The sequence below is a fragment of the Athene cunicularia genome (assembly GCF_003259725.1).
Source record: "Athene cunicularia isolate RWA chromosome 14 unlocalized genomic scaffold, athCun1 chr14_part1, whole genome shotgun sequence".
Taxonomy (NCBI): Eukaryota; Metazoa; Chordata; class Aves; order Strigiformes; family Strigidae; genus Athene; species Athene cunicularia.
In genome coordinates, this window is record NW_020799118.1 from 5,099,827 (window position 1) to 5,112,939 (window position 13,113).

Sequence of the window (13,113 nt, forward strand, 5' to 3'; positions counted from 1 at the left end):
TTTTCTGAGATTTTAGAGAAACCACAGGTAAGATTTTAAATGGATTAGTAATGCACCCATGATGGTATCTTGTATCACAAAGCGAACATCATTTGCAGACTGTAATTTTAGGATCTGATCACAATTCAGCTAAAGTTAGCAAAGAACAATTTGTACACAGTAAACAAATTTTGTATTTTTATGATCTACATACCTACATTAAAAATGACAAGAATCAAGATATTCAGGAATTAAATAATTTTAAGAGTCAAATGTAGATATGAAAAAATTCCTTCTAAACAATTAAAACCAGTAATTTAAATTTAGTCTGCGCTAAATGAGATTTCTTACCATTTGCAACTTTCTGAATAAGGAGTACTTTAATTTGTGAATTATTTCCTGAAAAATAATACAGCTTCAGGTGACAGACACATCAAAAAGGTTTCCACAGAGTGTATCAGACTGAAGAGTTTGGAGAAGCATTAACTGACAAGATACTCACTTTCCTTTCTTCTTAAATAAATGTCCTGCTGCAGTTTACACAAAACACCAACAGTATTTCATCTTTTAATAAAAACAAATCAAGCTAGCTCCCAGGCTGGCCTTTTGGATTTTCTATTTATCTATTTATTTTGTAAATGAGATCTCATACTGACTGAAAAATAGTGTTTCCTTTCTGTGACATGATTTTATTTTGTGGTATTTCATCTACTGAAATTTCTGACCTGAAGAGTGAATTTCACTCCTCTTTGCCACACTTTGCAATTCAGTGCAATCTATAAACTGCATATTTCAGTGGTAGAAATCCAGCACTTGGGACTTACGCTCACGCACCAGCCCACTGATGCTACTCACTGCATGTAAGGAACCCCTACTCACTCGAGAAGTGCCACTGAAGATGACTGGACCACTTACCTGACTAAGCAATACACGATGGTCACAGGTTTGCAGAACAGAAGTTCCAGTTTACTAAAACTTTAGTAAAACACTGAGGTAAAAGATCTGTTATTAATCATCAGCTTGTTTTTTCCACAGAGTAATACTAGATTTCAATATCTACTGATGTGAGAATTTAAGATAATTAATGCATAATAAAATGACAGGATACACCAATTTAAGTAATATTATCCAAGAAAACTTCTGAGAAAAAAGATGTTCTTACACAAAGAAAAATCAGAATACAATTGATAGAAAATTTGAATGTACACTGCTTAAACTTAATGAAGAGAAGATAGCTAACATATAATTAACTGCCTACGGCAGTGCAACTAATGGATACTGAACTGGATTCCAGTTAATCCATGTCAGGACTTCCATCACTTGTAATAATTCTTGTCAATTTTTTTTAGTCACTCTTACAGTAGTACCATTACAAATTACTTTTCTATAAGAGGTGATAGGTAACAGGCACTTTCGTTACAGGCAATTTTAAAGTCTCACCTTGTGAAGGGTTTTACAAAATCAGAATAAGAATTCCACGCTGCCCTATTAATGATGGACCATTCTGTAACATCAACAACAAATGAATAACAAAATATAACCCAAGACTTGAAAACGCTATTTTGTACCATGCTAATTTTGTGTATCCTAGTGGTGGTTTATAGAAATCAATAATATTGCACCCAGTCTTACAGCAAGACTGAAATTTCACTAAAAAAAAGTCATTACAGTCTCTGATTTCAAAGAACTACTTCCCACAAATGAAAGCTATCGAGATATCTAACTAGAAATGTACAAAAGCTATTTTTCCACCTGTATTTTTTTCTCTTGTCATCTACTTTGTCAAGTTTTTTAAAAACCTTTGTGTGTCAGAGGCTTACAATAAAAAAAAAAAAAAAAAGTCTTTCTATTTACAAAAGGTAATAAATTAGTGAGGTTCTTTTAAGCACATCCTTCCGACATATTAAGTAGTGATAATCATAAGTGTTCGGTCTAAGGAAAAAAAAATTGTGTTGACACAATACCCATGTGTCTCTGGAAGAGAAAAATGTACATGTAGAAAGGGAGACAACACAATACAAACAAGGAATTCATAGTAACAGAAAAACTTCAGAAGAACAAAGGAGAGTATGTGCAATGCAGCTTACAAAACAAAGAAAATGCCGATCAGTTTGCTGAGCCCTCATGAAGAGCCCTCGTATTCTTCTGAGAAAGTGATTACTGCCTTCCAAAGTAGTTAATCAGGATATGACCCTTAGTAATGAATGTCTCTTTTCAGGATTTAAGTTGATGCAGCTGTAGTCTCTTCAGGAGCTTAAATCATAAATACAGGCTAGGAAGGAATCACGGAACAACTTAAAGTACGTGGTGCCAGTATTCACAATTATGAAAAAGGGTCAGAGATCACCACTCTGAGGTTCCAGGCTTCGTGGCTCTCTCTGATGGCTGCGAGATAGTTTGGGGAAGCGTGTAGTCACTCTTGAGCGATTGCTTTTGCTTACTGGTTCTCCAGAAGGTGGAATATCACTAGGAAGACAAAAAATAAAGACAGAAGTAGCTAGTTTGTTATATGTAAATTACTCTGTCATTATTCCAAACATGAAAAAAGCAGATGTTATGAGAGCCTGGCACATGACTGCAAAATACAGCACACATCTTCAACTACACAGAACTGCATTCTTTCTACTGGTATCTCAAGTGTGAATTACAAAAATGGGTTCTTTCAAAAATGAGAATTAGTAGAACTTTCAATACTTTATGGAAGATTGCAAATTACAGGATAAAAGCTTATCTCTATGAGGTTGCAGTTCAGAAATGGTGGGAAAAGCATTTTGAAGCGATAAAAGTACAAGCAAAATAGACAAGAGCTTGGATGATGCTCTACTTAACAATCCTCTAATTATGGATGGATGTATCATTACATGATGAAGTACATTAGTAATACATCCCTGTTGGGAATTCTTCAGTCTCTTCGGACCCACAACAGACTACAGTCTTACATGAATGAGCCTTTTGGAAAAGACTCTGAGAAGAAGTACATTAAGTTCAAAAACAAGCAGTAACAGAAAATTCCAGCTTACCTAGGTGATATTCAGAGGCTATAGACTCCTCGGAAAACTACAGTATAAAGGGATAGCATTGTACTTTCGCCATTCTTTTAGAGGACTCCACATGGTTTTTATTATACTGCTTACATACAGTTCAATAAATAGAACTAAATTTTGCAACTCAGCTAGGCAATAAAATTACACAGTGTACAAAGCCAAGTTTATTTTTATAAATTCAAAAAAAACAACCTTATAATCCCTATGTTCAGAGTACGTTAACAAGTCCATAAGGGAGGAATTGCTCATCTGCAGTTCTTGCCAGATTAAACAAATACAGATATATTTTAAAACAATGACTGAATTGAATTTATGTCGTTCCCTTTGTCCTGCGGAGCGACCTTCCTCACAGGTCAGACAACCCTGCAAAAGCCACAGGTATACTCAGGCTCCACTTGAGCATTTTGAGCACCCACACGGGAGAGATCTTAGCAAAGCAAAAGCCTTTAACAAGTCCTGGGACTGAGTGGAAAATTCACTTGCAGGAAGCAGAGCGCTTCTGCAAGATGAGGCAGCTGTATCACTGGTAGCCATTAGCTTTATAACTACAATACACACATTGTCTGTTACTCACTAAAAGAATAATAGAAAAACAGTATAGGCAAAATCTGTCCAATTCAGATGCTAAACATTCACATAAAATTGTGTTTTTTAAAGGCCGTGTATTTTACTTATCTACTCCTGAGCAGAACAGTCTAAAATAACCTTAGTAACAACAATATTTTTCTAAATTAAGATTCATTGCACTCCTATTATAGTATTTAGTCTTCCTAGGTAACTAGAAAGTCCTTCACAAGAAAAAAATGCATTAAATACCTGTGGTATACATCCTCCTCTTCTTTAATAACACAATTAATGAGTTGGATGTTCATTATTTTTCTTGTCACTAAAATAAAACCCCTAAAAATGAATTTAGCATATGTTATTAATTCTTGGTAGCCAAGTAGAATTGGACTTCCAACCCTGGTCCTATGATTTCTTATTTTGAAACTCAGCAATATTATTGAAGTTGCTGTAGAGAGTTCTGATCATGTGAATCTAATTTGAGCTGTGCCCATTAGCATGGATTTCTTTTAGTAACATGAATATTATTACTCATTATTTTTATACTATTTATGAAATTGCAGCAATGCAGTGTTAATACTCTAATGCTTGTAAAATAGATTATGGGATACTGGCTTCAGAGGGTTGTGATTTCGTGCTAAAATATGTATTTTTCAGAACATGCAAGCAGAAAAGCATTTAAATATCAAATATACAATGGAATAAAATTAAATTTTCACCTCATTGGGCCTTTCTCAATCTAAAGTAAGCTAAATTTACCAGCATGATGGCCACTGCTGATAGCACTTTAGCCTTATCAGGCAGACAGGCAGCTACTTTACAGATACACAGTAGTTTACATTGCAGATGAAAGCACAGTGTTATGTGCAATTACTGTAATTTGACGACTGCTTTATTGAAAGTACATTTTAATACACAAGCTCCTCCTGCTGGCATGTCCGCAAAATGACATTAGCATCAGCCCAATGGGAAATCAGTTCTCCCTTCTGGAGGAAAAATTACATTGGAAGAAAAAAGTGTAAAAGGTGCAAAACGAATTCCCCTAAAATGAAGAAATATGAATTAATATCAGTCCGTCCTGATAGGTATGGCTGAAATAATAAGATCATCTTAGGATAATTACACGAACACCGATGTCTGTGAATGAAGGACAAAGATTGCAAGCAATTCAGATAATTTAAATGATGCTACTCCAGAACAAGATATATCCAATAACCAAATTAAAGATAATTTGTCTTAAATGTCTTAGCTAATATTTATAATAACAAATTCTAAGACAAATCATTATGTTATGTAGGTTTACAGAAACCAATTTATATCTGAGGGATTCAATCTCCATGCATCTAGCATCAAAAAGGAAACTGGAGCTGAAATTGAATTGATCAGCTTCCATGGAAACAGATGTTGTACGGGTAAAAAAGTTTAGAATATTAAAAAAAAAAAAAGTCATACATTTAAAAGTATCTATCTTAAGCCTCTTTCCATCCTCCAAAACCTGATTAGAAAAATTGCCTTCTCACTTGTCTGTTTCTAGGTTTTTACTCTACAATTAATATGCTGACTTTCAAATAACACTCAGAAAGTTTAACCACTAAATCTGGGGAAAAAAGACCAACCACCCCCAAAATGCCTGGTAATCAAGCAGGAGGAAAAGATTAATCTCCCATCTCTTCTGTCTCCTGTTACTAGATTTAATACCTTAGTTCTGGCCTTGAGGTCAAATGATACTAATAGGGTCTCTGACACTAACCAAGACACCTTTTTAAACCTATTGACAGTTCAACATGTCAGATATTCCATGAACTCCTGAGCAGAGGTATGAAGACCTTAAAATGATCCCGTCAGTATTTCTGGCAAATGCACATGTAGATGAAATTGAGACACTTGTTCTGAATCTATTTTTGCCAATCTGTGTTTGGGATTGAGGAGGAAGGAATAAGCATACCTACATACAATGTTTGCAAATCCTCTCATTTGTCTCATTCAGCAAAAACAGGCTCCAGGCTATTTTTTTGAGGTTGAGTTAAGGTTCACTTATAGTTGATAGATTTACTTAGATTAAAATACAAATTTAAAATATGTAAATCTAAGCCAGGTAGTAGCTATTCTAGACTAACTCTGTCAGAACAGTTACCCCAACTCCCTGTGGTAAGCACTCACTCTTTCAGTCTACATCTGTCTGAGTTATACCTCTTACGTGTTAATAGAACATTCTCCATTCTATTACCTCTTAGCCACTGCAGTCTTGATGGGGTTTAATTTTTCAGTCTGACTCTGGCAGGCAGGCAGATGCTTGCCAGGCATTACCCTATTCAGCAGTGGAATGCCCAAGTACTAAAGGCTCAAGTTCTTGTCTACATTCTCACCTTGTCTCAATCTGAAGAAAACAGCAACCTGCTGAGGCAATCAATTCCTTCTTTCCACCAGGTCATTGTTTAGCTTTTAAGCATTCCTGATTGATCTGCCCAGCGTTTGTTTGGATACCAATTCAGTTTCATTGATTTTGTCTTCGTGTCAAGTTCTGCCTGAGGTGCATCTATAGAAAATAGCTTAAAATAACCAGCTTTTTAATCAGCTTCTAGTTTATTCATACCTTTCATTTATCGCTCTCTGTGTAACAAAATGTAATCCATGTGGTTTTGTTTTGTTTTTGGTTTTTTTTCCCCATACTTAGCCTATGGAACTGAAGTATTCTCTTAGATCATGTTGTGAACATTTACATGAAATTAATTTCCTATCTCATTGTCTACTCTTCAGGATAAATTAGAGAGAAAAGTTTCTTATAAAAATAGTATAACATGTCTGCAATTGGAAATACTTTTGTACCAGCCAGAGATCAGAGAAAAGAAGTAATAAGTACATCTTGGAAGTGTAGCAAAGCTCAGGATCAGGTATTTCATAGATACTTCTCACATATAAATGCATCTCTGGAGACATTAATGATTCTAGCTTTGCTTGAATTGTATTAAAAATACCTCATGAAGAAAGACTCTTTTTCACCAGTTTCTTGTGTTATTAATATTTTTGTTTGTCATGACAATAATCTGATTTTTGGTTATAACCCCAACATTTAATGTGGTAAACTGGGTTCATGCAGGCAGCCACCTTGAAAAGGTGTATTAAACAATGCCTATACTATGTTAAGAGATCCTTATTAGACAAATGAGAACTAATTGTGACTTGCCACCACAACATATCTCAGCATCTTCTTCTGCCAATTAAAATCAGCTAAAATGCCTGTTTAGTGGCATTATTAACTAAGACTCTGACTTCATCAAATAATTTTATATACTCTTAACTCTTGCTTTGCAGTGATCTGGGTGAAATCCTTGTTTACAGTTGCTGAAATGTAAACATAATTGCAGCCACATTCCTGCCCTCACTCCAAATTTTGTAGAAATGAAATATAATTATTAAAGAGAAACAGTGATCTCCATCTATTAATACAAATGACTGAGTTGGGATGTTTAAACAGTCTGCTATTAACAGAAGAGATAGAAAGATACAGGTAAAAACATCCTTCTACACTACACTTCAACACTGAAAATCCTGAAGACACTATTGGAGCGAAGTTATCAGGCTAAAAACTGAATAATCATTTCCTATCAAGACTGAATCTGAATTGACTAAGAAATGAAAAGCATTAATTCTGATAGTCTATCCAACTGTTTGATTAATATACAGCTCCTTCTACTTCCACATACATATTTCTACAGCAGTACACTATTCATATTGATCTATCCAATCTCTTCTGGCTGTGAAATAATTACAAACACATAGTCGCACTTCCATTTGTTCTAATTTGAATGATGCTAACTTGAAAGTTCTCATGCTACAGATCAGTTTCCATACCAGCAGGAAGATTTTATTCATAAACATCATCTGCATTGATATTTGAATTTTTCTGTAAACCATGACACTATGTAAATCTGATCAGATCTTTTATTTTCTTCCACTAAATTTACTTTGAAGTTGCCATTTCAAGATGGTTACTGTACAGTAAAGGTTTAGTATCTATTAGTTATATCCTAAAAAATGCATAATATCGATGATTAATTTTGGATTAAATACACTGTCTTTCATTCAGGAAATGCTCAGAATCCTGTAAAAATGACCTTTCATTAGTTTACATCTGAGCAATACTTATGCCTAGAATTTTGTTCCTTGGCTTTCTAATGCATAATGACATCCACGTTTGGGAGCAGTTCTTTCAATTTTTTGTGGTGTCTCAGCTAAAATAACACAATGCATAAATTCAGTAACTAACCAGAAAGCCAGAAACCACTGAACACACACATAAGAAAAGAGTTCAGCATAATACATTCTTTATTTATAATTGATATAATTTCCTGTGTATTTCAATGACTAGCAGAAAGGCAGTAAGCTTGGCTATTCCATCCACTTGTATTTAGAAATTTAGTTGGGGGGTTAGCGGAATTTGTGAAAACAGTACAGTCTACCAATTCTCAGTGATAGGTAATTTAATGAACAAATGGTTCAGAAGCAGAACATGTTCCAAGGTTATTTATATAATAACAAAATGTAGGATTTGCTTTCAGAAGAACACTGTTCAGTGAATACCTGGATTTATTTTGTCCTGCTAATACTGTAATTATCATCTTTAAGGAAAGCAGAGACAGATCTAGGATATGTTTTTATTGAAAATACTGAGGTAACTAACACCAGATGATGTGCATTGGGATTCACAATACATCATATATGTAAAAATAAAAGGAGTAAAACTCTTCTTTGACAAGTAGCAATTTCAGTGTGCTGAGACAGCAATGCATTACCAGTGACTAGCCAGGCACCTCCTTCCCTACATTCACAAGTTGTTCACATGCAAAAACGACATGAAACGGAGACAACTTTAATTACATGAGTGTATGAGAAGCCAGTAAAAGGCTTGTGAGCTACCCACCTCTAGTTTACATAGAAGAAAAACAATACAAAAAGTCAAACTAATGTACTTAATCAGACTAATTTAAATTAAAAACTTGGTGCATATTCCTGCCTTCACCACGTCTGACTTTTAACCTTCAACACTGCATAACGGGTAACACGGCACAGTTAGCAGTCTCCTGTTCTGGACATCTGCCACCCACATTTGCATTTGCTCAGTTTGTAAATAGATGTTGGTGTTTTAGTTCTGAGATGGGGGTAATGGCTCTGGGGTAACAAGTCAGCTGCCGTTTCCCTATTGAAAGGCTTTGTCCCCTCCACGCCCCTTGACTACTCTTTGCTCCAAATTCAGCCAGGCAAAAATGTATGTCCACAAACACTAGCACTTACACTTTTCAACATAGTTTCAATAGTCTCCTTGAGGATTATGCTTTGAGGTTTGCAAGTGAACTCCCCATCGTAAAAAACAACCTGCACAAACAATTACTATTATTACTTTCTTAAGAACAAACCCCTTCTTTTAAAATAACCATAAAGGCAAATGAAATGATAAAGAAAAGTTGTGATCAAAACACGTTGTTTTGATCTTCCAAGCAAGTGCTTGAGTTTTAATTGCTCCATCAAGTTAAGAGGTATCAGCTGCTTCTCTCAAGTATTTTCATTTCTCATGAAGATTACAGCACGATATTAACATATGCAATAAGGCAGAAGAGAGCTGACATGACCATTCTCAGGGACAGATTCAGATCTGAATGAATGTCATGTTAACAGTAATAGCTACAAATGTGAAAAATGAACAAACTTTAAAACTGCTCCTAGAATCCTATAGAATCATAAGACTTTTCTGGAAATGTTAGCAATAATAAAACTAAAGAACAGTGCTTTGTAGCAATCACTGTTTCCAGGTTTTATTTTTTAAATACTAAGCACACGTTACTGCACTCCAATCATAAATTTGATACTAATAGTGATCCATGACCTAAAAGCTCAAAAGTATAGGTCTTAATCTCAACCTCTGGGACCTTTTAGATTTTTCTTAATTTTAGCTTTTATTTTTTTTGCTTTCCTGAGAAGAAAAAAAAATATTCACACTGAGTTGGATAGCACATATAAAAACAGTGCACCTGCACCTGGAAACATAATCACAGAGAGAGAGTTTAGACTTGACACAGTGGAATTAAACCTTGTACTCTCTAAATAAACAAAAGTAATCAAGATGGGAAAATATGTAAATAAAGTACTGAATTGTGTACTGTCAACAAAATAACAAGGGAAATGCTGACTTTGTTCTTGGTAATGAAGACAAGAACTGATGTTTACATTTAATCCAACACAGAAAGGGAAGCTAATCAAAGAAGGTATGATGTTACCCGATAAATGACTAAGGGAGCCAGCTTGGGATGCAACATTCTTGATGGATTAGACAGAAACTAAACAAGCATCAGACTGGCCATCAAAAAGATGACCACAGTAATCAGCAACCAAAATCATATCTTCTGTTTAGTTAGATTTCAATTACTTTCTCTGTAAGAAAGAAAAAGACAATGATAAATGTAGGCTCATGCTTTTTTTAATTACGACTCCAAATTAGCATAACAGGAAGCAAAATTTGCCAGCAACTGCAGTGGAAGTTAAATGCAGAAGTACAAGCTCCTGAAATTTGGGGTCAGTTCTCCAGGTATCATCAGATTCAGAATCTTTAAAAAGTGTATCATAACTGGTTCTCTCTCATTCAGTTTACCAATGCGTTAAAAATAAAAATAAATAAAATTTACAATAAACTTGCTCCTTGCCAGAATATTAAAGAAAAATCAATTTAGGACAATGGTGATCAGCTGTGACTCTCGTATTCCTGGCAGCTATATGTGTAACTCCAGCACTGGAGCCGTACGCCTGGCAACTGGGCAGTAGCAGCTTGGGAGCTGCTGAATGTTCTTAGTTCTCAGCTACATAGAGAAGCTTGTGAACGGCTGCTGCGACCCAAGGTATCTGCTTCTATAGCCCAGATAAGTTTTATCCCATAAGGAAGTTACAGGACCACAGAAAAGCTAGTTTCATCTCTTACCTATGAATTTCTCAGGAAGTTCCTCCTCTGCTTGGCTCTTTAAGGTTTGTGGCTTTTGGCCACATGAAGATTTTGGTGTTAGGAAGACTAGTCAACCTTGATATAGGACATTCTGTGGCTCTGAATAGATTCTGAACTACATGGTAACTGAAAAAGCTGCTGAGGTATCACGTCCCCTGGTTTAGAAATAAATCAATGAAGTATTTGTATGCAGAGGTCGATATTACACATGAATGTATATAGTACCAGAAGGCAATAAGGTAATGCAGAATTTTATCTCCGTTAGGGTAGTTCTACTTTGCAAGCAGCAGCAGCAAAGTCTTAGAAGACACCATATACAGCATGTGCCTACAGTTCTTCCTTGCAGTATTACTGTACAGGCCTGTAAAGGACTATGCTGATGCAGTGTGAAGACTATTTATGCCCTACATAGTGCACAGGTGATATACATCAACTTGACTGCAGTAACAGCAGCTCTACAGTTAGACACAAAGCCATTTTTAATCATATATGTATTTTTAATCATGTGCAATCATAGCTGCCCTATGCTTAGAAAAAGCTGGGCACTGGTTTTTGTTGGAGTCTTCAGAATTTAGATGCATTTGACTCAGCTGTAGCACTAACAGTCAAAATGTGATAAAACAATCCGCCTGCCTGACAATGCAAACCAGCCCCATTTTATTTCCTTTTGGTCACCCCTAGCTATTCCCAATGGTCAGTGCTTTAGGATTTATATCTTTTAATATGTAGGAGTCTTCTACTGAAAGATTTTTTTAAAGGAGTCAGACATTCAGAGTTGTTTGGTATATTTATGATTTACCCAGAAACTGTAATAAGACTAATAAATTAAATCTCTTACAAAGAATTATTTTATGAGTTCTTAAAGGTTAGAATAAAATTGCAGAAACAAGATTTCAGGCAAAAATAGACATGGAATAATAAAAAATGAGCTCTTTGGCTCATTTGGCAGTTGCAAAATTAAGCAATTTTATGCAAGCTGTTTACAAGGCACAGATTTCTAACACTTTCTACAGTGAACAGTAATCCCTGCAGACCCTCTGCAGTGGGGTATTAGTGGTTCTCCTTACTACATATCTCGAGTTTTACTAAACTCTTAATATTAAGTGCAATTGTGTTACACTTTAAAAAATCATAATCTAAAAATAAACCTTCATACTGCTGTTGGCATAATCAAACTCTGGGAGACTGTGCAATCAATATGTGAAGATCTGAAGGAAAATGACTCTGATCTGCTCTTGGAGATGATGACATCAGCCACCCCTGACGGGTACAAATCCTTCCCGTAATTTCTGTCTAAAATTGGGTTATTTTAACAAGAGTAAACTGAAGAAGCCTGTTTCACTATAAAGCAGATCTGCATGACGAAATCTGCAGCTCTTCTGACGGCATCATCATAGGCAAGAACGGCCTAGTGTTATACTTAGAGCAGTGTTGTAAATATGCAAAGTACTCCAGTCATGCTGTCCCTGCGTTAGGGCCATACTGAAAGAGTAAGTGGAACAAGCGTGAAGAGGATATCTGTGCAATCTCTGCATGCTGCAGGTGAACCAGAACCCTGTGATGAAGCTACCTCTATTATTTCTACATAGACCTCGACAGTTCAGGTCATTCTGCACTTCTGAACTGACATTTGTATCTACAGAGAATGTATTTGGAGACCTCTGGATCAGTCTAAAGCATATTCCTAAAAACCCTGCATCAATCACTTTCTTTACTCATTTTCTAATGATGTGAAGCGATATGGCAAGGAAGCATGCATGTGTACCATTAATTTTTGTTATTAATAGATGAGTGTCTATAATTATACCAAGTTATTCAAGAATCCTTCAGCTAACTGTTCATGGATTCTGCTATCACCACAGAAGTGCCAAACATATTAAAAATACACCACAAAAATAGCATCTGAAATACAACAGAATTGAATGGACTATGTTTATAGCTGGCAGATTAGCAAAACCAAGGAACAAAGCTTCTGTGGGATGTTTTGAATTTCAGTGATGGCCTGTAGCTAATTCATGATGTTTTCACACGAGAAACTGATGGCTGCTGAAATATTTTTCAATACAAGTTGAAATGAGGAAACGAAATAACCCACCTCCTTTTGGAAAACTGTGCAGTTAGGCATAAACAAACTTGTTATGGTCTGGATTAAAGCCAAGTACATGCACAAGTAGACAGATACCTCCCTTATGAAGATTATTTGCTTCGTGTATTTGAATGGATGCATCCATTTATCCATTACTGTCAGTGCTGCACAGAAAGGAGTACGAATAAGCACTGGAAGGCTGCAATATAAGATCTATAAACAGATTTTTCTAAACCACATTTTCATGAGTATTTCTTACCATTTCATATGCTAAGAGAAAGGAATAAAGCTTCTATATCCATCTCTCAGCAAAGCCTCTTTCCCTCCTCAAAATCTTTTCCACTGTGGAAAAGTAATTAAACTTAATCTTTGGTTTTATTCCCAGTGAAAGAAGCATTACAGAATAGTTTTTCTTGCAATACTCCAAATCTAACAATTACATGAAAAGAAAA

The 13,113-nt window shown here is 35.4% G+C and overlaps 1 protein-coding gene across 1 annotated transcript in view; it reads right to left on the minus strand.

The window, feature by feature from the left end:
- Window positions 1-1,334: 1,334 nt before the first annotated feature.
- The window catches only part of SNX29 (sorting nexin 29), a 125,130-nt gene continuing 113,351 nt past the window's right edge, over window positions 1,335-13,113 (minus strand). Inside the window, exon 21 of the mRNA XM_026859141.1 lies at window positions 1,335-2,445. Coding sequence (XP_026714942.1) covers window positions 2,316-2,445 — 130 coding nt within the window. The 3' untranslated portion in view covers window positions 1,335-2,315. The remainder of the gene's footprint in view (window positions 2,446-13,113) is intronic.